Source organism: Sceloporus occidentalis, unplaced genomic scaffold (genome assembly GCF_023333645.1).
Source record: "Sceloporus occidentalis isolate IW3139 unplaced genomic scaffold, rSceOcc1.0.p SCAF_6, whole genome shotgun sequence".
Taxonomy (NCBI): Eukaryota; Metazoa; Chordata; class Lepidosauria; order Squamata; family Phrynosomatidae; genus Sceloporus; species Sceloporus occidentalis.
The window spans coordinates 105,539,205-105,566,352 of record NW_028316986.1 but is presented as its reverse complement, the minus strand read 5'-3'; the positions used below and the strand labels follow the sequence as shown (position 1 = coordinate 105,566,352).

General features: G+C 43.3%; 1 protein-coding gene across 5 annotated transcripts in view; it reads right to left on the bottom strand.

The window, feature by feature from the left end:
• Positions 1-27,148, bottom strand: part of AK9 (adenylate kinase 9) — a 91,845-nt gene that overhangs the window by 56,466 nt on the left and 8,231 nt on the right. For all 5 annotated transcript variants that reach the window (XM_089530589.1, XM_089530587.1, XM_089530591.1 and 2 more), the window contains exons 4-14: positions 27,068-27,120; positions 26,424-26,520; positions 24,392-24,504; positions 23,163-23,354; positions 20,589-20,714; positions 20,059-20,133; positions 18,289-18,387; positions 17,687-17,826; positions 17,427-17,607; positions 12,230-12,374; positions 2,440-2,553 (exon numbers count right to left, since the gene is read on the bottom strand). In XM_089530589.1, the coding sequence (XP_089386715.1) occupies positions 2,440-2,553; positions 12,230-12,374; positions 17,427-17,607; positions 17,687-17,826; positions 18,289-18,387; positions 20,059-20,133; positions 20,589-20,714; positions 23,163-23,354; positions 24,392-24,504; positions 26,424-26,520; positions 27,068-27,120 (1,335 nt within the window). The remainder of the gene's footprint in view (positions 1-2,439; positions 2,554-12,229; positions 12,375-17,426; positions 17,608-17,686; positions 17,827-18,288; positions 18,388-20,058; positions 20,134-20,588; positions 20,715-23,162; positions 23,355-24,391; positions 24,505-26,423; positions 26,521-27,067; positions 27,121-27,148) is intronic.

The following is a 27,148-nucleotide window of genomic DNA, read 5'->3' as shown; positions in this document are numbered from 1 at the left end:
ATCCAACTCCCTAACTCCTGCTACTATAACTAGAAAATGTCTTTTAAAGAAAGAGATATATTAAGGGCTTATCTACACTGGCTAGAATACTCCAGTCTGCTTCCAGGTCATTCTGGCCCCACAACAGCCCTAGGTTTTCCCCGTTACCACCACACTCCATAGCTACACTGGGCAGCTGTCTACTCACACGGCACTGGTGCTGCGAGTCATTCCCTTTGACATCAGAAACATAGCACCCAGTGTTGATTGCATGGCTGGGCATCTTATTCTGACCTCAGAGGGAGTGACAAACACCAGTGGTGCTACTACCATGAAACACAGTGGGGACACACATGTAAAAAGCTGCCCAGCATCACTTCTGCAAAATCTGAATCAAAAAGGTGAGTTTTAAACTGTCTTAATGGAGGCATAGGGTGGATTCAGTGTGGAATTGGCCTTCTGTTGTGAAGAGAGTCCACATTTAAATCAGGGATTTGTCCCTGCAACGTGAAGACAGGTCACTATGAAGACAGAAGGAAATCATTTCATTTGGTCTGTGTAGACATGCCCAGTTATGTCTTTATATTAAGATATTCAGGCATCTCTGTTGTGATGTGTACTTTGATGCTAAGATAAACATTTTCAGATGTAAAAGTCCAGAGTGGACTTAAATTTAATTGAGTAATATAAATAAATGTAACTCTGCTGTTATAGGTTTAGAAAACATTACTTTAAAGCTACAGTATGTCTTACATATATCTACTCAGACATAAGTACAGTTGAATTCAACGTAGGCTATTTCCAGGTGAGTGTAAAGAGTTCACATTTGAAGCTTATAATGGCTCTAGCTACATGGTTTTCAGAATATTGTATTGCAGAGGGATCAAAATTCCAAGGTATATTACTGTGCACTAAAAATTACTTGTAACTGATTTATGCTACCTGAACAGACGCCAGTAATCAGGGACGTATCTGAACTGAAGTTTCAGGTAGAATAAATAGTCAGAATTTGCCTTCTTTTAGACTAACATTGAAAATCAGTGCGACCTATTAAAAATATCTATCGATTACACTTCACATATGTTGTCAGGTAGTTTGCCCTTGCATAATTGGATTTTCCTTAATGGATAGATAGTGTGGGGGTTTGTGTGTGGGAGGTAGACACAAGCTACATTGTGACCATCACATGTGAGGGGAGGAGCTGCAGTCACGATTAACAGCAATCACGATTGCTACAGTCACAATTAACATTGACACAGAAATGTACACACAACTTCTTGTTTGTACTCAAATAATGCTGTATGAATTTTGTACAATATGGAAACTGGAACATGGCCACATAGCCTGAAAAACCCACAAAAAACTATGGATGCCAGCCATGAAAGCCTTTGACTTCCCTACTCTGACTTTGGCGGGTTATAGACCGCCCATTTGGGGCGGTCTGGACCCGCCCCTTTCCCTGGAGTATCAGGGCCTCAGCGGCTAGAACGGCAGCCGCTGAGGCCCCGATCTGCCGCTTTTCAGGCTGCGGGGAAGCAGCAAAATGCCGCTTCCCCACAGCCTGAAAAGGGGTGTCCCTGGGGCTTCAAGCCCCAAGGACACCCCGTGGCGGCGGGGAGAAGAGAAAGGGGCCGCTTGGCCCCTTTCTCTTTTAGTCCGCTGGGCGCAGCCGTCTGAAGGCTGCGCCCAGTGGACTAAACCAGGAAGGAGCTCCTTCCTGCTCCGTGTTCAGGGCGCACTAAGCGCCCTGGCGCGGAGCAAGGACGTCACGTCCGCGCCGCCCCGTCTAGAGGCGGCGCGGCCGTGACGTCCTCATGGCGGCGGCCGTATGGAAGGGCTGCCACCGTTTAGTGCGTGACGAGCACGCACTAGGGTTAGGGCGGTGCGGAAGCACCGCCCTTTTGTAACCCTAGTGCGTGCTCGTCACGCACTAAAGTGCCGGTCTGTAACTGGCCTATGTTTCACAGGGATTATGCTATTGCACAAAGCAGTGCAATCATAGGATTTGTATAATCTATAGCATGGTTTCTCAACAGGGATCTCTGGTACTCTAGGGGTTCTGTGAAAATTCTGAAAATTATTTTAAAAGTTGTGTGTACATTTCTGTGTCAATGTTAATTGTGACTGCAGCAATCGTGACTGCAGCTCCAGGAGAAAGTTCGAAAAAGACTGATCTATAGGATAAGCTCTCAATAAAGAGGAAGATGTGAGGGCCTTATAGCTTCCTCAATCTCTTACAGACTATGAAAGAACCACATTACCATCAGCCCTTCTTATACACTGATTTTTTATACACGGATTCAAGCAAAAATATAAATTTCAAATATCAAACCTTGATTTTCCATTTTTTATAATGGACACCATTTTGCTATGTCATTATATTTAATGGGACTTGAGCATATACAGGGGATCTTGGAACCAAACCCCAGTGTAGAACAAGGCTCCATTGTATTATATCACCTTTTTGGTTAGTAGACACTGAATCACTGGGCATGGCTGGACTTTTATCATCAATCTGAGCGCTCTCTTCATATTCCTCCTCCTCTTGGTCCTTTTCAGACAATTCCTGAGTAGCTGGCAAATACAAGATAACTGAATATGAATAAACTCTCCTAAGAAAAGTATTCCTTTGTGAGAGGAATTCGCTAACTCGGTGCTTTTTGTTTTTATTGTAATGTTTTTAATGTTGTATGATGATGTTTTAAAATGATGTAAACCGCCCTGATCTGAGGAAGGGCGGTATATAAATAAAATTTTTATTATTTATTTATTTATTAATTTTAAAGATAAAGAGAACATCGACTTTATGAAAAGTGATGTGAACAGTGGCCTGGTCCAGACCAGCGCTTTGTGTCGGCCTAGCCACATACTAGAGTTGTGTCGGGATGGAGCGTCCGCACGCCCCACAATCCTAATATGTGGCAATGGTGTCATCATGGCAGCCTCCCATCTGCATGGGGGTGCCATTATTACATCACACACGCACTGCATCCAAATGGCGCGGCACATGTATGATGTCTCCGTGCTGCCCCAGGCTGCTTATGGCAGCCTGGGCATGGCGCAGGAAGGAGCTCTGAAACTGAGCTCCTTTTGGGAGCCACCTCATTCCCACAGCAGCTGCGGGAATGACGCCGGGAAGAAAGGGCTCCCATTTGCCGCTTCTCTGTGGTCCGGAAAAACTCCAGATTGGGCCGCAGGGCTGCTGGTGAGGCTGCCCTGCCACCAACACGGACATAAAAGGAGCGCCACAGACCCGCCCCTTTGGGGCAGTGTGTACAGCACCAATATGTGGTACTGCACAATTGTATTCAGATTAGTTTTGTTTATGGCACAATGTTCTCTACAAACTATGTAAATACAGTCATCCCTCCATATTTGCGGCTTTGATATTTGGGGATTTCATTATTCATGGATTTCATTAATATGTTCTCTCTAGGACTGTTTAGGTCATCCAGTGGAACTGTGTGCTCAACTTTAACTAAAAGTTGCACTGAAAGACCATTTGTAGCTACTCCAGTGGCATTCTATGGTCAGTGTATGTTGGACATTGACCAAAGAGTTGCACTGGAGGACCCAGAGATCCCTAGAGAGGTGTCCTTCAGGTAAAAACATGGTGTTTTTGTTATTTGCGGTTTTTCCATATTCACGGGGGTCTTGGTCCCCTAACCCTAGCGAATATGGAGGGACAACTGTACAACATACATGCTAAAAGAAATCTAAAGTGCTGCTCTCGTAACAATTGGTCCAAGAAAGGTTACGCAGGGGTAGAGAGCCTCTCTGCTGACAGAGAGTAGTGTTGGAAACCTGGGAGTATACATCTTATATAGAGACAGTTCTCCTTAAATACACTTCTGAGTAACATAAATTTCTTGGATTGTGCTACTACATTATGCACTCAAATTACTAGTTTGCTGTTTAAGAACAACAACTACTTCTTCTTCTTCTTCTTCTTCTTCTTCTTCTTCTTCTTCTTATTTCTATCTCACCTTTCCCCAATTCAGGAGACAAAGTGGCTTACAACAAATTTAAATGCATATTAGTAAACATCCACAAGATACAAAAGTTAAAATAAGATTAAATGATCAAACAAAGATGCTAGGGTGGAAGAGGTCACTTGCCATACACAGGAGGCAGACAGCTGGAGGAATGTCACAAAGAGAAGTAAGCCAAGAAGGGATTGTTCTGGGAGCTTGCAGCTAGAGAACTGATTCGAAGCTCTTTCCCTTATCAAGGAGGATGAAGAAGAGCAGCATGGACAGACTTCAGGGACAGAGCAGGGGAGCCTGAGAGTCCCACCCAAGGGAACAGTCGCTGCTAAGCCTCGGAGGAGGCGTGTGGTCGTAGTGGGGGACTCCTTGCTGAGGGGTACAGAAGCAGTGATTTGTAGGCCTGACAAGATGTCTCGAGAAGTGTGTTGTCTTCCAGGTGCAAAGATCCGTGATGTGACAGAGAGACTGACAAGACTGGTCAAGCCTACTGACAAATACCTCTTCCTTTTGGTCCACGTGGGAACTAATGATACTGCAAGACACAGCCTTCAGGACATCAAAAGGGATTACAAGGCGCTTGGTAGGAAGCTGAAAGGAATGGATGTACAGGTTGTCATCTCGTCTCTTCTGCCAGTTGAAGGGCATGGTCCAGGAAGGGAGAAGAAAATAGCAGATGTGAACAACTGGCTCCGCAGATGGTGCCGCCGAGAAGGATTTGGATTCTTCGATCATGAGCTGCGGTTCCATGAGGAGGGACTTCTTGCAACAGACGGGTTGCATCTCACGCAAGTTGGAAGAAATGTTTTTGCCAACAGTCTCAAGAACTTGATCAGGAGGGCTTTAAACTGAGTTCCGAGGGGAAGGGAGACAATATTAAGGAAGGCAAAAGGGATGGTGAAAATAGTCAAACTGACATAGAGGAAACAAGAAAAAAAGTGCAAGGACCCAACAGTGGGAGGCAAAAAAACTTGCATAGACAGCAAGTAAAAGGGACCCATGGTCTGCAATGTCTTTACACTAATGCACAGAGCATGGGAAATAACCAAGATGAACTCGAACTCCTAGTACAACAAAGCAAATATGATATAATAGGCATCACTGAAACCTGGTGGGATGAGTCTCATGATTGGAATGTGGAAATAGAGGGGTATAACCTTTTTAAGAGAAATACGCCAAACAGGAAAGGAGGAGGAATAGCACTATATGTCAGAGATATTTACACCAGTGAAGAGATCCAGGACATCAATCATGGAAGCCAGGTGGAGAGCATCTGGATAAAAATTAAAGGGGAGGGAAACAACAAGGATGTTATGGTGGGAGTCTACTACAGACCCCCAAGTCAGACTGAGGAATTGGATGATATCTTTCTAGAACAGATGACCATGCAGTCAGAAAGGAGAGATGTAGTAGTGATGGGTGACTTCAACTATCCTGATATTTGCTGGAAGTCAAACTCAGCAAAATCCTCAAGGCCTAGCAAATTCCTCACTTGCCTGGAAGACAATTTTATTGTCCAAAAGGTGGAAGAGGCAACAAGGGGGTCAGCTATTTTAGATCTGATCCTAACCAACAAGGATGACTTGGTTAATGGGGTGCAAGTGGTGGGATCATTAGGTGGAAGTGACCATGTTCTCCTGGAGTTTGTAATACAGTGGAAAAGAGAAGCCAGGCATAGTCAAACACACATTCTAGACCAGGGGTCGGCAACCTACGGCCTGCGGGCCGCATCCAGCCCGCGGGCAGTGTAGGAGTGGCCCCAGGCCGGCCCTGCCACCGATTGCCGCCGCCGCCGCCGCGCCCGTTCCCCTTCCCTCAGGGCCGGCTTCTGCCCGCTCTGAAGGGCGGGGAAAGCGCCGGGGACGCCGGGGCTGGCCTTTCCCCGCCCCTCAGGGCCGGCCTCCGCATGCTCTGAGGGGTGGGGAAAGCGCCGGGGACGCCGGGGCTGGCCTTTCCCCGCCCCTCAGGGCCGGTCTCTGCCCTCTCTGAGGGGCGGGGAAAGCGCAGGGGACGCCGGGGCTGGCCTTTCCCTGCCCCTCAGGGCCGGCTTCTGCCCGCTCTGAGGGGCGGGGAAAGCGCTGGGGCAGCAGGCGCTGGCCTTTCCCTGCCCCTCAGGGCCAGCTTCTGCCCTCCCTGAGGGGCAGGGAAAGCCCTGGGGACGCTGGGGCTGGCCTTTACCTGCCCCTCAGGGCCAGCTTCTGCCCTCCCTGAGGGGCAGGGAAAGCACTGGGGCAGCCAGCGCTGGCCTTCCCCCCGCCCTGTGGGGAAGCCTTGGCCCTCCCAGTGTGCGGGGAGAGGCAGTGGTGCCGGGGGCCTGGGGAGAGGGAGGTGGGGGTCCCCCTCGTCCTTCTCCCCAAGCCCGCGGTTGCTCCACAACCGCGGGCCTGGAGAGAAGGAGGAGGGGGTCCGCAGGAGGAGGATGAGGAGCAGGGAGGAAGGAAGGAAGGAGCAGGAGGAAGAAGGAGGGAGGGAGGAGGAAGGAGGAAGAAGAAAGGAGCAGGAGGAGAAGGGAGGGAGGGAGGAGGAATGAGGAAGAAGAGGAGGAAGGAAGGATCAGGAGGAGGAGTAGGAAGAAGACATGCAGTCTTTCTGAAGGTGAGACAGTGTGACTTTTCAAAGTGCATTTCTGTGTATTTTCAGTGATTTCAATGCTGAAAAGTGTGCTTTTACAATGAGAGTGGTAGTGATGATGATATGTCAGTTTGTGGGACATGCAGTCTTTCTGAAGGTGAGACAGTGTGACTTTCCAAAGTGCAGTTCTGTGTATTTTCAGTGCTTTCAATGCTAAAAGGTCTGCTTTAACAATGAGAGTGTTTTCGGCCTTCCCCTTCGGCCGAAAGGGCCCCTTGGAGCCCGTTCGGCCGAAGGAAGAGGCCAAGGAGGAGAGGGCAGGCACACGCCTCCTCCTCCCCACGGGGCTTTGGCAGCCCAGAGATGTCCTTCAGAGGACACCTCAGGCCTGGCAAAGCCCCGAGGACAGGAGCAGGGGCCATGCACCTGTTGTTCCTGCCCCTCATAGGCCCCTACTGGTTCTCTGGGAGGCAGCTGGGGGCCAAGGAAGGGCAGGAGGAGCAGGCCCGCGCCTGTCACCCCCCTCTCCCAATCCCCCCCTCCACTTCTAGCTGTCTTTCAGACAGCTGGAGGTCGGGAAAGGGAGCAGAGAAAGCCCCGCCCCAGAGGGTGGAAGCTCCGCCCCGGCATGTGGCCCCGCCCCCAGAGGGTGGAAGCTCCACCCCTGGTACGCGGCCCCGCCCCCGGAGGGTGGAAGCTCTCCCCCACCGCTTCGGCCCCCCAGTTGTCTGAGGAACAGCAACCCGGCCCCCGGCTCAAAAAGGTTGCCTACCCCTGTTCTAGACTTTAGGAGAGCGGATTTCAGTAAACTTAGAGAAGTATTGAGGGCGATTCCATGGTCAGAAATACTAAAAGATAAAGGAGTTCAGGACGGATGGGACTTTCTCAAAAGGGAGATACTGAAGGCACAATTTCAAACAGTTCCAGTGAAAAAGAAAAATGGGAGGTGTCTCAAGAAACCAGGATGGATGACTAAGGAACTTTCAACCGAGCTAAGTTTGAAACGGAACATGTATAAGAAATGGAAAAAGGGGGAAATCACGAAAAAGGAATTCAAAGAAATAGCAGGCATGTGTAGGGGTAAAGTCAGAAAAGCTAAAGCGCAGAATGAACTCAGACTTGCTAGAGAGGTTAAAGACAACAAAAAGGGCTTTTTTGGATATGTCCGCAGCAAAAGTAAGAAGGAGGAAATGGTAGGGCCACTGCGTCGAGAGGATGGCAAAATGTTAACAGGGGACAGAGAAAAGGCAGAATTACTCAACACCTTCTTTGCCTCAGTCTTCTCAGAAAAGGAAAAGGGTGCTCAACCTGAGGATAATGGAGCAGAGGACAGAATAGGGGAATTTCAGCACAGAATAAGTAAAGAGATAGTAGAGGAACGCATTGTTAATCTAAATCAGGGATAGGCAACCTTTTTGAGCCGGGGGCTGGGTTGCTGTCCCTCAGACAACTGGGGGGCCGAAGCCAAAAAATAAATAATTAAATAATTTTTTAAAAAAATTAAATAAATAAATAAACCGGGACAAATGTAGGACAACATTGTCAAATGGTGGACACTTTTTTTAAAAAAAGTGGAAGACACGCAAAAAATTTTGCTGATTTTTTAAAAAATGTTAATATAAATGCATGTTTCTGAGGCATCTATACAAATTGCCCCCCTTGCCCCTGCGCATAAGAGGCCAAAGGCCCCGGCGGCAATCAGCGGCAGGACTGGGCTGGGGCCGGTCCCAAGGCCTCGCCGGGCCGCATCCGGCCCGCGGGCCGCAGGTTGCCTACCCCTGATCTAAATGAATTTAAGTCTCCGGGACCAAGGGTATTAAAAGAACTGGCAAATGTAATATCGGAGCCATTGGCAATAATCTTTGAAAACTCCTGGAAAACAGGAGAGATCACAGCAGACTGGCGGAGGGCAAACGTTGTCCCCATCTTCACAAAGGGGAAAAAAGAGGATCCCAACAATTATCGTCCAGTTAGTCTGACATCAATCCCAGGAAAGATTCTAGAGCAGATCATTAAAAAGAGAGTCTGTGAACATCTAGAAGGCAATGCCATAATCACAAAAAGTCAACATGGGTTTCAGAGAAAGAAGTCGTGTCAGACAAATCTGATACCTTTCTTTGATAAAATTACCAGCTTGGTAGATGAAGGGAATGATGTGGATATAGTATATCTTGGTTTCAGTAAGGCCTTTGACAAGCTTTCCCATGACATTCTTGCAAACAAGCTTGTAAAATGTGGACTAGACAAGGTAACTGTTACATGGATTTGTAACTGGTTGACCAGCCGAACCCAAAGGGTGCTCAACAATGGCTCCTTTTCATCCTGGAGAGAAGTGACCAGTGGGGTCCCACAGGGCTCTGTCCTGGGCCCAGTGCTATTCAACATCTTTATCAATGACCTGGATGACAGAATTGGGAGCATACTTATCAAATTTGCAGATGACACCAAATTAGGAGGAATAGCTAATACCCCAGAGGACAGGATCAAGATTCAAAATGACCTGAATAGACTAGAAAGCTGGGCCAAAGCTAACAAAATGAAATTCAACACGGAGAAATGTAAGGTATTGCACTTAGGGTGGAAAAATAAAATGCACAGATATAGGATAGGTGACACCTGGCTGAATGAAACTATGTGTGAAAGGGATCTAGGAGTCCAAGTAGACCACAAGTTGAACATGAGTGAACAGTGTGATGCGGCAGCTAAAAAGGCCAATGCAATTTTAGGCTGCATCAATAAAAGTATAGTGTCTAGATCAAGAGAAGTAATAGTGCCACTGTATTCTGCTTTGGTCAGGCCCCACCTAGAATATTGTGTCCAGTTCTGGGCACCACAATTCAGAAAGGACATTGAGAAACTGGAGCGTGCCCAAAAGAGGGCGACAAAAATGGTGAAGGGTCTGGAAACCATGCCCTATGAGGAACGACTTAGGGAGCTGGGGATGTTTAGCCTGGAGAAAAGAAGGTTAAGAGGTGATATGATAGCCCTGTTTAAATATTTGAAAGGATGTCATGTTAAAGAGGGAGCAAGCTTGTTTTCTGCTGCTCCAGAGAACAGGACCCGGAACAATGGATGCAAGCTACAGGAAAAGAGATTCCACCTGAACATTAGGAGGAACTTCCTGACAGTAAGGGCTGTTCGACAGTGGAATGCACTCCCTCGGAGGGTGATAGAGTCTCCTTCCTTGGAGGTCTTTAAACAGAGGCTGGATGGCCATCTGTCAGGGATGCTTTGATTTGGATTTCCTGCATGGCAGGGGGTTGGACTGGATGGCCCTAGTGGTCTCTTCCAACTCTACGATTCTATGATTCTATAATTAAGACTAGATTAAAACATATATCAGCAAACATGCAAACACTGTAAAACAGTGTAAAACAGTACCCCGAAGTCCCATCTCAGCAACACAACCCAATATTATATGATCAATAATATTGAAAGCTGCTGAGAGGTCCAGGAGAACTCATCCTGTCTAGCTCCTGGTGTAGGTTATCAGCCAAAGCAACTAAAGTCATCTCTGTCCCAAAACAAGGCCTGAAACCAGATTAAAATTGACCTAAATAGTCCGTCTAATCCCTAGAGGCGGGAAGACACTACACACTAGAACCTTGCCCCAAAATGGAATGTTACAGACTGGCTGATGATTATCCAGAATTATGTGACCCAGTGAGGGCTTTTCAAATAAATAAATAACCTTTTTTAACAACCTCCCTCAGGCAAGGTAGAACTCTGCCTTGCTTTAGCAAGGCATTAACCACTCCCTTTACTTACTCACCTAGTTCTCACTCTAGCTTTTTTAATAAACCAGGAAGTGCAAGGATCTAACCTACATGTGATGGTTTTTACTCTCCAAGGATCCTGTCTACATCCTCAAGAATAGCAAATTGAAAAGTATCTGTTATCACTGGATAAGCAGGGGCCAAAATTACATCTACTGGATCTATATCACTTATAGCAGTTGATTGATTATATCTGCAAAACGGCAGGCAAATTGTTCACAGTGGGCTAATGGTCCAGATTTTCCTCTCTTGCACTTGGGTGTAAAATACCACTGATCACTGAAACCAGCTCTGCTGGCTGGCTCCTTGGAGATGCAACAGAGGCAGAGAGAAATTTGCCTTTGCTGCCTGCATTGCTTCAGAGTAACCTCTCAGATAAACTCACCCTGAGTTTTCTGCAAAAGTCACTCTAGTCACCTCCTCATTTTTTTCATCATCAACAGCTTCCTGGAAAACCAGGAGGCAGTTTGGCTCTACTATGTGAGAGGGCATGCTAGGGAACAATTGTGTCCATCAACTTGTCCATTTCTCCATGCCAGAAGTTGGCCAAGACTTTGACAGGATCACTTGTCAAGACAGCAGAGAGCTCCCCAAGAACCATCAGGAATTCATCCAGATCCAAAAGCAGACCATTTTAATGGATCACCTACCCCTGCAGAAGTTTTGAGTCCCAGCAAGTCTAAACCCCTCAGGTGGTGATCTGTCCATGACAACAGACCTATACATCTTCCCTCCACTCCCAGATCACACTCATCATACCCAGTACAGAAAACAAGCTCCAGAGTGTGCCCAGAAGCATGGTTAGGGCAAGATATAATTTGGGACAGACCCATGGTTGTCAAAGCAGACATTCAGTCATGAGCTGTTCCTGAAAGGGCAGTCTCAGCATGGATGTTGAAACCCTCCAGCACTACATTCAGCTGCTGATTCTAGACTCTGGAACGGCCTGCCGGACGAGATCCATCAGATTACCACCTTGGAAACCTTTAAGAAAGCTATTAAGACGGATCTCTTCCGGCATGCCTTTCCAGACTAGACCACCCCTGCTTACCTCCCTCTCCTCCTTCCCTACCCTTTCTCCTCTTTTTTTCCATCTTCATCTCTATCCTATTTGGCCCCTGCTTCAAAATCTATTTTAATTGTTATTTTACATTATTGCTTTTAATGTCCTTTTGGTTTAAACCTTTTTTAAGCGTTGCTTATGTTTTTATAACTGGGGGGAGAGATAGGGATCTGGGTATTTTTAATACAGTCGGCCCTTCTTATACACGGATTTTTTATACACGGATTTAAGCATACACGGTTTGAAAATGTTCCAAAAGAGTATAAATTTACCTTGATGTTCCATTTTTTATTAGGGACACCATTTTGCTATGTCATTATACTTAATGGGACTTGAGCATACACGGATTTTGTTATACACGGGGGATCTTGGAACCAAACCCCAGCGTATAACAAGGATCCACTGTATATACCTTTTTTACTGTATTTGTTTTAATGCTGTAATCCGCTTGGATTCCCTGCGATTAAGCAGAATATAAATAATAGTAATAATAATAATTATTATTACAGGATCGAGGAGGGGGGAATTCCAACAACAACCCTGAGATGCTCCCAACTAGCTCAGAAAGGGAGACTGTTAAGCAACAGAGTTTGCAGCACATGAACAGTTTCCTTAATCTCTTCCATCCACCCAGCTTCAGATAAGCACACTCAAAACCCAGAAAACGGTGGGACAGGGCACCTGGTTAGTGGGATGGAATGTCAATAAACAGATACATGCAATAATAGATAGATGTAGACAGACAGATATATATAGTAACATCCTCTCACTTCATTTAGATCATAGGAAGGCCTGAGGGATATCCTTCCAAGATGATACAAACAATTATGCATCTTCAAATTTATACAGAATACCTTGTTCCTGTAACAGCCTCTCAGTTTCCAGTCTTTCTTTCACTTTAGCAATGCCTGCCTCTATTGCTTCAATACGAGTTTGCTCAATGAGTTCTATTCTTGCTTCTTCATATTGTGTTTTCAGAAGGGCCTCCATTTCAAGAACCTAAGCAAAGCCACTGGAAATTAAATTGTAGAAAATGCAAGGTGGGGAGATATATCTATAGCTGCTATCCCCCTCCCTTTTATCTAAAAACATACAAAGTTGTTTAAGCAACTCTTCTTTCCCATGGTTCTTGACTCAACTGGTACATCTACTTCCAAACTTCAAAGGAAAAGTATAAGAACTCATAAAGGAAAAGGTAACTTTTGCCCACTAGATCAGTGATGGTGAACCTTTTAGAGACCGAGTGCTCAAACTCAGTGACATTCCCACCGTCACCAGGTGCCGGGGTGGGACTTCTAGGAAGTGGGGCTTCTAGGGGGAGGGACCTCTGGGGGGAAGCACACAAAGAAAAGATGGAGGACCTGGCCAAATAAAAGTTCAAAACAAAAAATAAAAAACTTAACTCATATAAATTTTAAATCCATCCTTCTCAGCTCTGCTCAAAATGCAGGACGTTTTGAAAGGGAGGAGAGTAAACAGGTTAATGAGGCTACAGTCAATGCAGCTGAAGTCAGAGGTTCAAAAACCTGCAGAAACAATCCATTCTGAGTCTGCTTTAACTGCCCGGGCTCAGTGATAGGGAATCCTGGGAACTGTAGTTTATTGTGGCACCAGAGCTCTCTGGCTAAATATTTCACCAACCTACAAACCCCAGGATTCCATAGCATTCAGCCCTGGTAGTTAAATTGGCATCAAACTGGATTATTTCTGCAGTGCTGATACAGCCCTAACACCAGTGGCTGAATATCACTATTTTGTGGATTTTGGATGTTACTGTACTTTGCTATATGGCCAACAAGAGCCAGCGTAGTGTAGTGGTTTGAAACAGAAACCCACTGGTTAACCTTGGACAAATCACACTCTCTCAGCCTCAGAAGGCAATGGCAACCCCCCCTCCAAACAAATCATGCTTAGAAAATCCTGTAACAGGTTTAATAATAATAATAATAATAATAATAATATTTTTATCCCACCCTTCTGCATAACGCAATCGGGGTGGCTTACAGCATTAAAATATGCATTCCATATCTCCCACACCCACGCCCTTAAAATACAATTAAACAGTTAACGATTTAAAAACTTAACTTACAATGATAAAATAAATAACAACACAAACAATGGATTGCAGCAGAGATCAGGGTCAATAGGTTGGATATTCCTTTGATGGCCGGGTACCTATTCAGGAAAGACCTGCCAGAAGAGATCAGTCTTAACAGCTTAAGGTGGTAATATGATGGATCTCATCCGGCAGGCCATTCCATAATCTGGGAGCATTTGCTGAAAAGGTCCTCTGGGTGGTTGCAGACAACCTAGTTTTTATAGGTTGCAGAGGACCTGAGTGCGCAGGGTCGATTGTATGGAAGGAGGCAGTCCTGATGATAGTTTGGACCCAAGCCATTAAGGGCTTTAAAGGTGATAACCAATACCTTGTACTGGGCCCAGAAACTGATGGGCAGCCAGTGAAGTGATCTTAAGATCAGGGTTATATGGTCTCTTCTAGTTGTACCAGAGACCAATCTGGCTGCCATATTCTGTACTAACTGAAGTTCCCAGACCAAGCACAAGGGTAGCCCCCATGTAGAGTGCATTACAGAAATCAAGCCGGGAGGTTACCAGCCAGTACACCACTTTTAAGGTCCCCAACTTCCAGGAAAGGGTGATAACAGGCACTCCTGACCGTTGCATTTATCTGATTGGGCATCTGGAGTGACAGATCTAGGAACATCTCCAGACTGTGAACATAGTCCTTTGAAGAGAGTGTGACCCCGTTTCCCAATCCTGTCTGATGGCAGCATTCTTCCCTGATTATTATCACTAAGGTGGGTAGATGACTGGAAGTTGTATCCCAAAACCTGGGTTTGGGGTCGCTACTGTGAGTACCTCCATTTTGTCTGGATTCAGTTTTAATCTGTTTTCCCTTAGTCAGTCAATTACTGCTTTAAAACAATCATTGAGAGGAGAGACACCATCTGAGGTCCGAGCTGAAGACTGAAACATGGAGAAATGTATCTGGGTGTCATCAGTGTACAGATAATACCCTGCCCCATGCCTCCGGATGATCTCTCCCAGCAGCTTCATATATATATTAAATAGCATCGGGGACAGGATGGCGCTTTGTGGGACACCACAATTAAGCTCTTTCTTTGTACAGTGGTTATACCTGATCATCATCCTCTGGAATCTGCCTGAGAGGAAGGAATGGAGCCATTGCAATGCAGTGCCCTCTGATTCCTAACCTTGTCAGGTGAGCCAAGAGGATGTCATGGTCTATTGTGTCAAAAGCTGCTGAGAGGTCTAGTAACACCAACAGGGTCACACTACCTCCATCGATGCCCAGACGAAGGTCATCAGCTAAGGCAATCCTATCCTAAAGTCAGTTTGAAATGGATCTAGATAATCGGTTTCCTCCAAGACAACTTGGAGCTGGAGAGCAACTGCCCTCTAGATCACCTTGCTAAGGAAAGGTAGTAAAGAGACTGGTTTATAGTTGTTCATTTCCAGGGGGTTCAGGGAAGGTCTTTTCAGGAGTGGCCTGACTGCCACTTCCTTCAAACAAGATGGAACATGACCTTCCCTAAAGGATGCATTGATGATTTGTTAGAAACATCCTCAACGCATCTCCCATCTGGACAGCCAGCCACAAAGGGCAAGGATCAAGAGGGCAGATTGTTTTCCTCACACTACCAAGAAGCTTGTCATGTCATCAGTACTCACCAATTCAAACTGATCCAGTATAATTACATCAATGGAGTTGTTTTTTTATTGTAACTAGTCCTCTGGGAGGCCAGGGTTCAAATCCTGACTTGACCATGGTAACTCACTAACACTCTCTCAGCCCCAGGGGACAGCAATTGCAAACCCCCTCTGATGAAACTTGCTAAGAAAACCCCATGATAGGGTTGCCTTAGGGTCACCAAAAATAACTTGAAGACATACAACACACACACTCACCCAAGTCTGGGAAGAGGAGGAGAGGGAGAAGGTGCCTCAGGGTGGGGTTCGCAGCTGGAAGGGTCAAGACTTCCACCCAGAAGGGTCATGGACTGCCCCTCTTTGTCATGGCTCAGTTTTCTGCGGGAGAACTGGGCTGCAGCAAGGAGCCGGATCGGCCATGCTCCCCTCTCCGCCCCTCTTTGCCGTTGCCACCACGTGCCCTCTGACATGGCTTCATGTGCTAGAGAGGGCATGTGTGCCACAGGTTTGCCAAGAGAGCACTAGACCATCCCTCTCCTTTATGCCTTTAGCCTTTCTATTGTTGAAGTGTTTCCAAAGGCAGGAAATGCTGACCATAAAACACACCTCCAACAAATGAATTCACACCCTTCCCATCACTGAGAAAGTTTTCCCAATCCTGTCTGATGGCAGCATTCTTCCCTGATTATTATCGCTAAGGTGGGTAGATGACTCTTCGTGAAGGCTTCTTGATGAAATGGATTGTTTCAATCTAGCATCAGGCATGGTTATGGGATGAAGACAACTTTAGCCATCTTGGTGGATGGTCTACACTGGGAACTGGACAGGGGGAATATTTCTCTGTTGGTTCTGCTGGATCTCTTAGTTTGTTCTACATGGTATTCTTCTGGACACCACTCTGGGATGGGATTTGGGGGCGCTGTTTTAAAGTTGTTCTAGTCCTTCTGGAAAGAACCCAGAAGATGGTGCCGGGGGAGTCCTATTTAAGTCCTTGGCCATTGTTCTGTCAGTTTTGTCCCCTATGCTGTTTAGCTGTCTATGCTGTCCCCTATACTATACTGGGAGAGCATATCCAGGGTTTTAGAGTAGTATGCTAATGACACCCAACTCTCTCCTTTTCATCTAACTCCAAGGAAGTTATTTTGATGTGAAATCAGTGTTTACTCTTAACAATGGACTGGATGACAGCAAACTAACTGAAGCTTAAACCAGATAATGCTCCTGGTTATTTAAGAGGCAGATCAGGGAACAGGGATTCAGTCTGTGCTGGATGAGATTACACTCCCCCTGAAATTTCAGGTTCTTGGTTTGGGTTAATTCCTGGATTCAGACTTGAACCTGGATGCCCAGGTTCTGGCAGTGACCAGGAGTGAGTTGCAAAGCTAAAACTAGTGCACCACCCATTCCCATTAACTGAGATGTCAAATCTGGTGGCAATGACATATCCCTTTGGAAACTGTTTGGAAACTTCAGTGCATCCAAAATGCTGTGCCCAGGCTGCAGACTAAGGCTGCTTCCCTTGTTGAAACAGCTTCATTCTTTCTCAGTTAACTTCTGGGCAGAATTCAAATTCTGGTTATGAAGCCCTACACAGCTTGGGTTCAGACCACATCTTTCTATATAACCCTGCCTAAGTTTTAATATCTTCCAGGGAAGGCTTTAGTTTGATCCCACCACCATCAGAGGCATGTTTGTTGAGGACATGGGAGAGAGCCTTCTCAGTGGCTATGGTCAGGTTATAGAATTTCATCCCATCAGAGGTTCCATTGGTTCACTTTGCTTTATTTATGTTGGCAGTCACATATGTTTTTTAAAATTTAAGCAGGGCTTTGGCTTTTAACTTGCTGTGGCAGAAGGAGCTTTCAATGGGTGTGCAGGGGTTACTGCTCTGTTATATTTTAAATATGTTTAAAAGTGTTTTAACTTTGTATTGTTAATAAAATTGGTTGTTTAATTTTTCAACTTTTGTACTAGTAAGGTTTTTGTTTAGATGTACTTTGTTTTTATTTGTTATATGATGCCTTGGGTCTTTTTTCCCACTTTACATGCCTTGGGTCCTCTGCTGGAAGTAAGGTGCAATATAAATTAAATAAAGAATAAAAGTTGCATATGAATGCTATCCTTCGTTAGAGAGCTTCAAAGGTTAAAATCAGAAATTAGATGTGGAAGCTAAAAAGCAACCAATCCACTGACACGAAACTTGGAGGAATATGTTCCCTTTTCACACACACTGTAAGGGTGGAGCTCCATTTCCATTTTTGGAAAACCAGCATTTAAGCTTGAAACAAGGCATATAATTCTAATGATGTTTAAATGTGAGTCTTGGTAATTTAGATACAGAAATTAATTCACACCCACCTTTCCCTGATAATGGTTTGCAATCAGTTCACATAGAGTTGATCTCCCCGACAATGGTGGTCCAATTACTAGGACTTTACAAGGTGGAAGTGGCATAGGTGGCAGCAGGTAGGGGCGAGGATTTAGCATAAACTCTTTCAGTGCTTCCTCAGATGACATAAGGTACATTTTACCTAAAAAACTAAGAAGAAAACAAAGTCATGGAATTACAAGCTTAGAATGACAGAGCTTATACTAATATATTCAGGATTTTTGCCTACCTAATGGCAAAATCTGGTGATCCCATGACCATGTCACCACCCTTTAAAGCCACAGGGCATGCCCTTCCCCATCTGCTGCGGCGCCATCTGTATCTTGGTGCTACAAGCTTATAGGCTGCAAGCACTCGAAAAAGTTCATCCTGATAATAAAACAAAACACTTAAAGCATGTGTAAATTGTACATTTTAAAAACAACAACAAATCAGATTGTTTTATGTTGAGTCATTTGCAAACATTATTGTTCTGCTTTTCTATACCACTGACTGCTGAAAAATAACCTTGCGTTATGAATGGCACTACATAATCATGGTTACAGTTACACAATTTATTAAAGGTTAAGGAGAAAACTGTGGATAGAAGACGGCTTTCAATTGTTGGGAAATTTACTTTAGAAAGGTGGCAAATAGATTGAATTGAATTCTAGGGGACAATGAACAGTGCCAAACTGACAAATCTGTGTCAGTTGTATATTCTTCCAATAGTGTCATATGTTTGAACCTAAGTGCAAAAAAAAATTTCTTAATTGTATTAACTCCAACGCCCCTCTTATGAGTTCAGATGCTAGTACTAAAAGCAACTGGTCACACAAATGCAATACTTACATTCTCCAGTCCATCTAACATCTCTTCCTCTGCACTTTGCAATTTGGTGATAAGTGCTCCATTTCGGAGGCCCATGGACTGAAGGCGGAGTATTACTGACTAAAGAAAACAACAACTTTTTTTAAAAAAATTGCCATTGAAATATTCAGTTACTATCATATATGTGTTTTGAAATGAACAGACAGCTTTGAAATTTGCTTTAATACATTTCAAAAGACACCAAGAATCTCTATTAACTATGTAACCTGGTCCAATAAAAAATGCCTCCTATGAAGTGTGTGTGTATGTGCCTTCAAGTTGCCTATTGACTTATGGTGACCCTATGAATTTCATAAGATTTTCTCAGAAGTGGTTTTGCCAGTTCTATCCCCTGAAATATAGCCTACAACACCTGTTATTCAATCAATGGATGTCTCCCATCCAAGTTCTAACCAGAGCTGACTCTGATTACTTTCAGATCAAATAGGATCTGGTGCCTTTAGCGTATTTAGACCTTTGAGATGGCACCTTACAAATACTAGGCTTTCCACTTTTGAAAAGATAACTGAGAAACTGTGGACGTTCCCATTACACATGGTGGATTGAATCCATAGGTGCTCTTCAAAATGTTTCATGCAGCAGTTGTTCTGTGATAGCCCTGCTGATTTGAAGCAGACAGCAATGAGCTGGGGAAAGCTTCTTCCCCTAAAGCAGTGGTTCCCAACCTTCCTAATGCCGCGACCCTTTAATACAGTTCCTCATGTTGTGGTGACCCAAACCCATGAAATTATTTTCATTGCTACTTCATAACTGTAATTAAATAGGTGTTTTCCAATGGCCTTAGGGCGACCCACATGAAAGGGTCATTCGACCCCCAAAGGGGTCCCGACCCACAGGTTGGGAACCACTGCCCTAAAGGGTGCTATATACAAACTGATTTGTATAGTTCTGCTTGTGAAGCAAGTGGAAGGAGTAATCTGGATAATGTCTATTTCTGAAAGAGAGATTCAGCTCCATTTGACAGAAAGGATACATGAGAGCTACTTATGTGAGCCCACACCAGAATACAGTGGTACCCCGGGATACGAAAGCACCGCCTTACGAAATTCCCGGGATATGAAAAAATCCCATAGGAAAAAACTGTTCCGGGTTACGTTTTTTTTTTCGGCTTGCGAAAATTTTTTTTGGTGCTTTTCGGCGCTATTTCACACGAAATCGCGGCTTTTAGCGCTAGCGCCTATGGCTTTTTCGGGTTGCGAAATCTTTCGGGTTACGAAGGGCTCCGCGGAACGGATTAATTTCGTAACCCGGGGTACCACTGTATTAATGAGATTCTAGATCAAAGCATATACATGTACTGTACAGGGAGGCAGAAGTGATAAGAGATTACTGATAGATCTCTGGGTGGCTTGCAAGGGATCATTGGGGTTTTTGACTTATTTGTTCTAACCAAGGCTTCCTCTATCAATTCTAAATTAAACTGCTGAAATGAGACAGGGTGAAAACCAAGCATGGATTTTATGTGATGAGACTATGAGCTCACTTTTAAAACTGAAGGCAAACCCCTAGGTTCAGAGACTCACGTAACACTAGTTCAATATCACACTTTAAGTGTTTTGTATGCTCAGACCATTACCAATATTGAATGAAATCATATTTTGATCAATTTTGTTTGATGACACACAGAGAGCAAGCAGCCATTTAAACAGATATATTTTTAAGCTGCAGAATAGGCAGTAAGGATAATCATGTTTCTATAAAGGTAATATGCAGTAATTCCTGTTCACTTACTGTAAAAAGTTCTTCTGCAGTCTTGTTTCCATCTAATTCAAAAAGATACTGGGAATCCTGCTCAGCCATTAACTCCTAGATGTTTAAAAAGCAGAATAGAAGATTCTTGGTAATTGACTGAAAAAGTCAGACAAGATCTGATTTTCTTTCCACTTCATTTGCTGATTCACACATTTGAAAGCAGTTTATGCAACTGGCTTTTCACATATACTTTTGTAGACATCCTTAAAAGTTAACATATATAACATTTTTCTGCACTAGTGTTTCCTGTGTTACTTGACCAAAAATGTACAGGTCTGATAATTATCATGTAAGGATTCTTTTAAGAATGCATGTGGCTGCATTCACACAAATGGGTATTATCATGCTGATGTAATTTTGTCATTCACAGGACACCAAGCTTAGAAATTAACAAGGGAAGGCAGAGTGCTAGGATTGTGGCAATCAGCAATATCATAAATTAAAGAAATTATTATCTAGATACTTTCTTCCTTCTACAGTTTGTAGCATAGCCCCCACTTTGTTCTTACCTCCAGAGGATGTAGCATGGTATCTTTATAGATGGCAATTCTCTCTTGCACATTTTCCAAAAAATCTTCTGGTCTCTGTACTAAAATTGGTAAAATTTCTGTCAACATGAGCTGATCAAATATTGCCTAGAAGAGATGAGATGTTACATAGCTTTACATATCATTACAGCAGTAGATTACAGCATGCTTGCGTAAAACTCCTCCTCAGGCATTATAAAAAGCTACAACTTGGAACATTTGCACAGCTGTACAAATTATTATTTAGATGATGAAAACTAAAAAGCTAAAAACCCACAAACCCTATTTGTATAATGCTTTATACTGAAGGATATGGCATTTTAACACAGAGTAATACACACGGCAGTATCCAAGTGTGATATAGTGGTCTGAGCATTGGACTAAGACTCTGGAGACCTGGTTTTGAATTCCTGCTCAGCCCTGAAAACTCACTGGGTAACATTATCTCACCCTCAGAGGAAAGTAAAGGGAAACCACCTCTGAACAAATCTGCCCAAGAAACCCTTGTGTTACGTTAGCCTTACAGGTTGACCTAGGCTGGAAACAACTTGACAACAATATAACGTTTTATACTGAAGGATGTGGCATTTTACTATCACATAAATGTCAGTGATCAATTTGTATAGTCCACAGTCCACTCCCAAAATTCCAAAGGATTTTCTGTTCCATAAGTGAGAAAGCTTTTCATTCAGTGTCTTCTATTGTGTACATAATGCACTGGAAACACTAGAGCATGGCCCTCAATGTTTGAAGACAAGGTAAGTAGTGTTTTTTTACAAAGGCAGAGAATCCAGCTTAGAATTTTGATGGTTTCCACCTATCAAAATGATGCTATTTCTACATTACTTTCCTACTACAGTATCCTGACTTCCAAGCCATTCCTATATCCCTGAACATCAAATTGGAGGACTGATTTACAGTGCGCCCGCTCCATACACAGGTGCACCATATGTGGCTTCCAGTTTACATGGAAGTCACGCTGCAATTGAATGAATAGCGTGCACACCCACGGCACACGCCACACTGCCACAAGCACAAGCCCCACTGGTATTTGCCTTACATGGGTGTGTGTGTCTGGAACGGATCCCCTGCGTAAGGAAAGGCTCCACTGTACTACTCTTTCATTATATAACTTTCCCTTACTCTCCTCTTGTTTGAGCTCATGCTAATAAATCATCTACAATGATCACCGAGATCTTGCTGACATTAATGTAAGCATTAATGACACTAATGTACTGACACTAATTAAGATGGGTAGTGGTTTGAGTGTTGGTCTATGGCTTTGGAGACCAGGTTTTGCTTTCCCACTTGGCCATGAAATCCAGGGAAAGGCAATGGCATACCTCTACGAAACAAATCATGCCAAGAAAACCCCATGATAGGTTTGTCTTCGATTGCCCTAAGTTAGAAATGACTTGAAGGCATGCAATAACAACAAAGACATCTCTTAATGGATCATTAGAAAGACACTGAATCACATGTTCCTTCATCTTTTGGGCAGAACACTCCCCCGCTTATACAGTGTGCCCACACCATACGTGGGCGCTCTATACATGGCTTCCATCTTACCCGGAAGCCACACACTAATCAGTGTAATGGTGTGCATGCCAGTGGCGCGCACAATGCCCCAAGCTGTGAGCATGTGCCCCACTGTTTTCAATGGGGCATGAGGATATGCTGATTTTCCCCTACGCGGGGGAATCCGGAACGGAGTCCCCGTATAAGGGGAGGGCCTGCTGTACTTATGTAAGCATCAGTGCATGATGGCTAACCCTAATCTAAATGTTCTATTATTTCCATCTACTCCGATCCCACAGCCTGTTTGTTAGAAAAGAAACAAAATAACACTTATTAAACTGGCTTTGCTGAGATGGTTGTTTTAGATCGAACAAAAGCTACATTAAAGCTTTATTATGATGTGATACTTTAGTCTTCCAAGTCACACTTTATTGCAAAATCCATGCATGCATTCTATGATGTTGCTACTTGCATTGTTATAAACATGTCCTCAAATTTCAGCCACTTGCCAGATGCATATTTCCCCTCAAAAAATGCCTGACATGCTAATGTCCCAACAGATCTATTTATTTTTGCAGTTGCTGCACTTTTAAGTCCTAGCAAGTGTAATAAAAAAGTGGCCATGCTGTTTTTCAGCAACCCATGATGAAATGAAGAAGTAGTGACATAATCTAGTTGTCAGGGGTTCGACTCCATTCAGGAGGAATAGAAATTACTTCCAAAGGGATATACTAGAATCCATTGAGGTAAGTAAGCAAATACCTCACAACACAAGAAGTGTATGGGTTTTCGTTTCTTTTATCTGGTTTTTTCTTATTCACCTCACCTTGTTTTTTCTGGTTCTGATGAGTTTGGATGGAACACACTTAATTCTGAACACAGAAACACTTTGTTTATGGGGCATCTTTCTATTGTGTAATAAACTGGAATTCTCACAGGGATCAGAAAACACTCATAACTCACATTTCTACAGCAAACATTTGTAATCCTCATCCATGTGAGTTAGTAATACCTCTTCAGGAAACCACAGTAAGCTACCTCATTTGTTTCCTCTTCTGCTTCTTCCTCCTCTTCCTCTTCCTCCTCTTCTACAGTTTTGCGTGGTTCCTTCTTCTTTTTTTTACGTTTTTCAATAATATCAGGATCCCACTCTTCCCTTTGAAATACTTGTCCTGTTTCTGGGTGCTGTCTTTGTCCAGAGATTCTTTTGGACAAATCATTGTCAGGACACTAGTTAAAAATAGGGGGAAACATTATTATACAATGAATATTGATAAAAAAATAACCCTACAGGATCCTTTCCAAGTCTGTAACTCGACTCTCAAAGTTTTGGTAAATATAACCATTATGTGTGCTTTGACATAGTACTATTGACCCTCCATATCCACAGATTCTGTATCCACTGATTCAACTAGCCACAGCTTGAAAATATAATTATAAAAAATCTAAAAAGCAAACCTTGATTTTGTCATTTTATATAAGGGACACCATTTTACTATGCTTTTGTATATAATGGGACTTGAGCATCCATGGATTTTGGTATCCATGGGGGAGCCTAGAACCAATCCCCAGAAGATATTACAGGCCCACTATGCTTCTTAAGATCTAAAAAATATTGATGCGTTTTGGTGGAGCTTGGCTAGTCAAAGAAGATATGGGTGATTGGTGGAGATGTTCAGTTTGGATTTTAAAAGAGCTATCCAAGGTGCTGAACCTTATTCCTGAAATAGGGTCACTACTTTAGATAGCTCCTTTAAAATCTGGCCTAAAGCTAAGAGTGAATTCACTCTTCCACTAAACTGAAAGTTCCAAGCCACTACTGATTTCCATACCCGAAAAAAAGTCTGCTTTAGTTGTGGAAGCAGTCAGAATGTTTGAAACAAGCAGTCAGTGTGGCCTAGTGGGCTGAGTGTTGGACTGATTCTGGAGACCAGGGTTCGATACCCAGCTTGGTCATGAAACCCCACTGGGTGATCTTGGGCAAGTCACATGCTCTCAGTCTCAGGGGAAGGCAATGGCAAACCTCTTCTGAACCAGTCTTGCTAAGAAAAACCCATTATAGGTTTGCCTTAGGGTTCCCATGAGTCGGAAACAATCCAGTTCATTTATTACAGCCAATAGCCAGCATAATAAGTTGGAAATGATTTGAAGGCATGCAACACACATAACACAAAATATAGAAATCAAATACTATACTCCTACTCAATTAATCACATTTGTAGGTTAAGTATAAAGTTGGCTAAGAAATAATCAGAAACTGACATTACCTTAATATTAATCAAGAAATCTGGTTTTAATTTTAAATTTCTAATTCTCTCTATCTGTTCCGGTATACTCATGAATTCCTCAGAAAGACTAGGGAAGTCACATAGAACATAGCCTGCAGAAAACAAACAACAACAAAAATTGTTCTAAATATTTCAACTAAAATATTTAAAATATGCACACTTTACAGTATGCATGAGCTATTTATGGATGTTTAATTAAAAATGATACAAGATAAAAAGTGGCTGATTTCTGTTCTCTTCTTGCCACAAAGAAGAATAAACAATTCCCTATGGCAAGGGCAACTGTTTCTCATTGAGCATAGTTCCAATCACATAACTAGGTATGTTATAGCTATCACAAGCTGAATTAAAACACAAGTGACTGTACTCAGGGTAATCCAAGTGTACTGGACGTGCTCTCTGCCACTAAGAAGATGGATTCTAGAATCCTTACAAGCATCATTGTCAAATATTAAAAGTGGCATGAAAAATTAGGGTCTTATTTTTTTTAACCTTGGTCAAGAGGGGTTGTGCTCCAAACCCAGGGGACTTATCTATCACTGAGATCAGTGGCGAGGGAGGACAGTGTCTTTACCACCCCCTGAGCTCTGTTGTCTGAGGTGACTGCCTCATGGAGTAACAGCCCTGACTGCTTTACACAATAACAAGTAACAATTATGTTACTTTCAAAGTCTGTAAATTCTGATTTACAGTAAACCATAAAACAGTTCTGAATATACAACCCATTAAATACTACCACTATGGTAGTTGTCTATAAGTGACAAATAAAAAATACACCTAGAGTTAACTATTCTATCCTTGCAAAGTTTTATCCTGATGTATATAGCCCTCCCTGCAGTCCAACTGCCTTGGTCCAGGCCTCTGAGGGAGAGAAGAATGCTGGACCTGATCCCCTCCCCCCCTCACCATTCCCTTCTCCTTTTGTGTGGTGTCTTTTTAGATTGTAAGCCTGAGGGCAGGGAACCGTCTATTATCCCCTCTGTTGTAAGCTGCCCGGATTCCCAGTGATTGGGCAGCATATAAATAAATCCTATTATTATTATTATTATTCAGTACACTCATACTGGTGGAAAGAGAAGAAGCAATGTCCACCATTTCTGCCCCTCCTTGCCCTTGCCCCCATCCTTGCCCTCTCCCTAGCTTGCTAAATGTTCTGGAGGATTGGGAGACTGTTCTGGAAGGTCCCACAACTTGACTTAGCAAACAGCACAGGGAGAGGAAAATTAGCAGGACTCTTTCTTTCTCGCTCAGGCAGTGGAACAGCTGTTCTTTATCAAAAGTCTTCTATTACCTTTCTGTCACTGGGAAGCGTATTAGTGGATCCAACCCAATGACAGTTTCTTCTCTCACTAAAAATAACAAGTGTGTGATCAATGCTGTTTGGCAAGAAGGATTGTTCAAGAAACATCTAGTATGAGAACAGCCACAATCATAGAATTACCTTGCTTCGTGTGACACAAAAATGGTTAACTGGGGCCATGTTTGAAACTATGTGTGAGTTTGCATGAGTACAAAACATAGAGAGTACCATTTTCCCTTAGTTGAAAAATGTATCCTGCATTTAACAAAGGTCTCAAAATATGCAGTATAAGAGGAGAACCCTCAAGTGCAGTATATGGAATATTTGTAATTTTTTTTAAAAAAAGATTTCTATGTTACCTGGCAATAAAACATTTCCAAGATGATTTCTAATATTAAAGTGCACTCTGTTGGAATGTGGTAGATTCTCCTTCTTTGAGTTTTGTTTTGTATTTTTTACAAAAAGAGGCTGGATGGCTATCAGGTGGGAGTGTTTTGATTGGGTCTTCCTGCATGGCAGGGGGTTGGACTTGACGGCCCTTGAGGTCTCTTCCATTTATTATTCTAATAAATAATGTCAAAATGCATTCCTTATGGTCAGAGCTATCAGGGACCTAATACACAAATTACAAAACTATATATTTTGCCTAAAAAGAAGGAGATTTATTTATAGGACTATGGGGAGCATATTCAATAAACAAAAAACATATACCAAAGTGCATAACCTCTGGAGATTCAAGTTTATTCAGAAGCATCTTTATAAGCAATTCTTCAGGAACACTTTGACCCTCAAAAAGCAATTCCTTACTCTAAAGGAAAAAAACAACAACATTGTATTATCATACTGTGTTTATGTAAGAAGATATACACAGTTAATATAAAAAGCTATCAGGTAAGATTATCTATCCATCTAGCCCAATATTGTATGTTGCAACTGATGGTGGCTCTCTAAAAGGTCTCTAACAAAGCTCTTTCAACTATGTTTATTATTTATTAAAATAAGATTTCCTGCATGGCAGGGGGTTGGACTGGATGGCCCTTGTGGTCTCTTCCAATTCTATGATTCTATGTATGTGCCTCTCTGTCTCTGGTGAACTCACCTGCTAGAGGATTCTTTTCATTGGAGATGATAGAACTTTAAGCTGCAAGCAAAGCTATAATCTTTTTGCCTACATTCCCATTCCAGTTCTCTATTGTCTTACAGTTGAATCACACATTAATCCACTGCTTTGAGCACTATGCAGATGAACCAGGCTTTCTATGGCATTACTTTGAGAGAGCCATAGGTTTAAAGAAGAATAAATCAGAAAGCAAAAGAAGCCCCCCCCCAAAAAAACAAAACAAAAAAGCCTTTACCTTGACTCCATATTCTGTTTCTGCTGTCATGTTCTCCTCTATAAGCTCTGAAGCTTTTAAAAAGGACACACCATAAAGAAG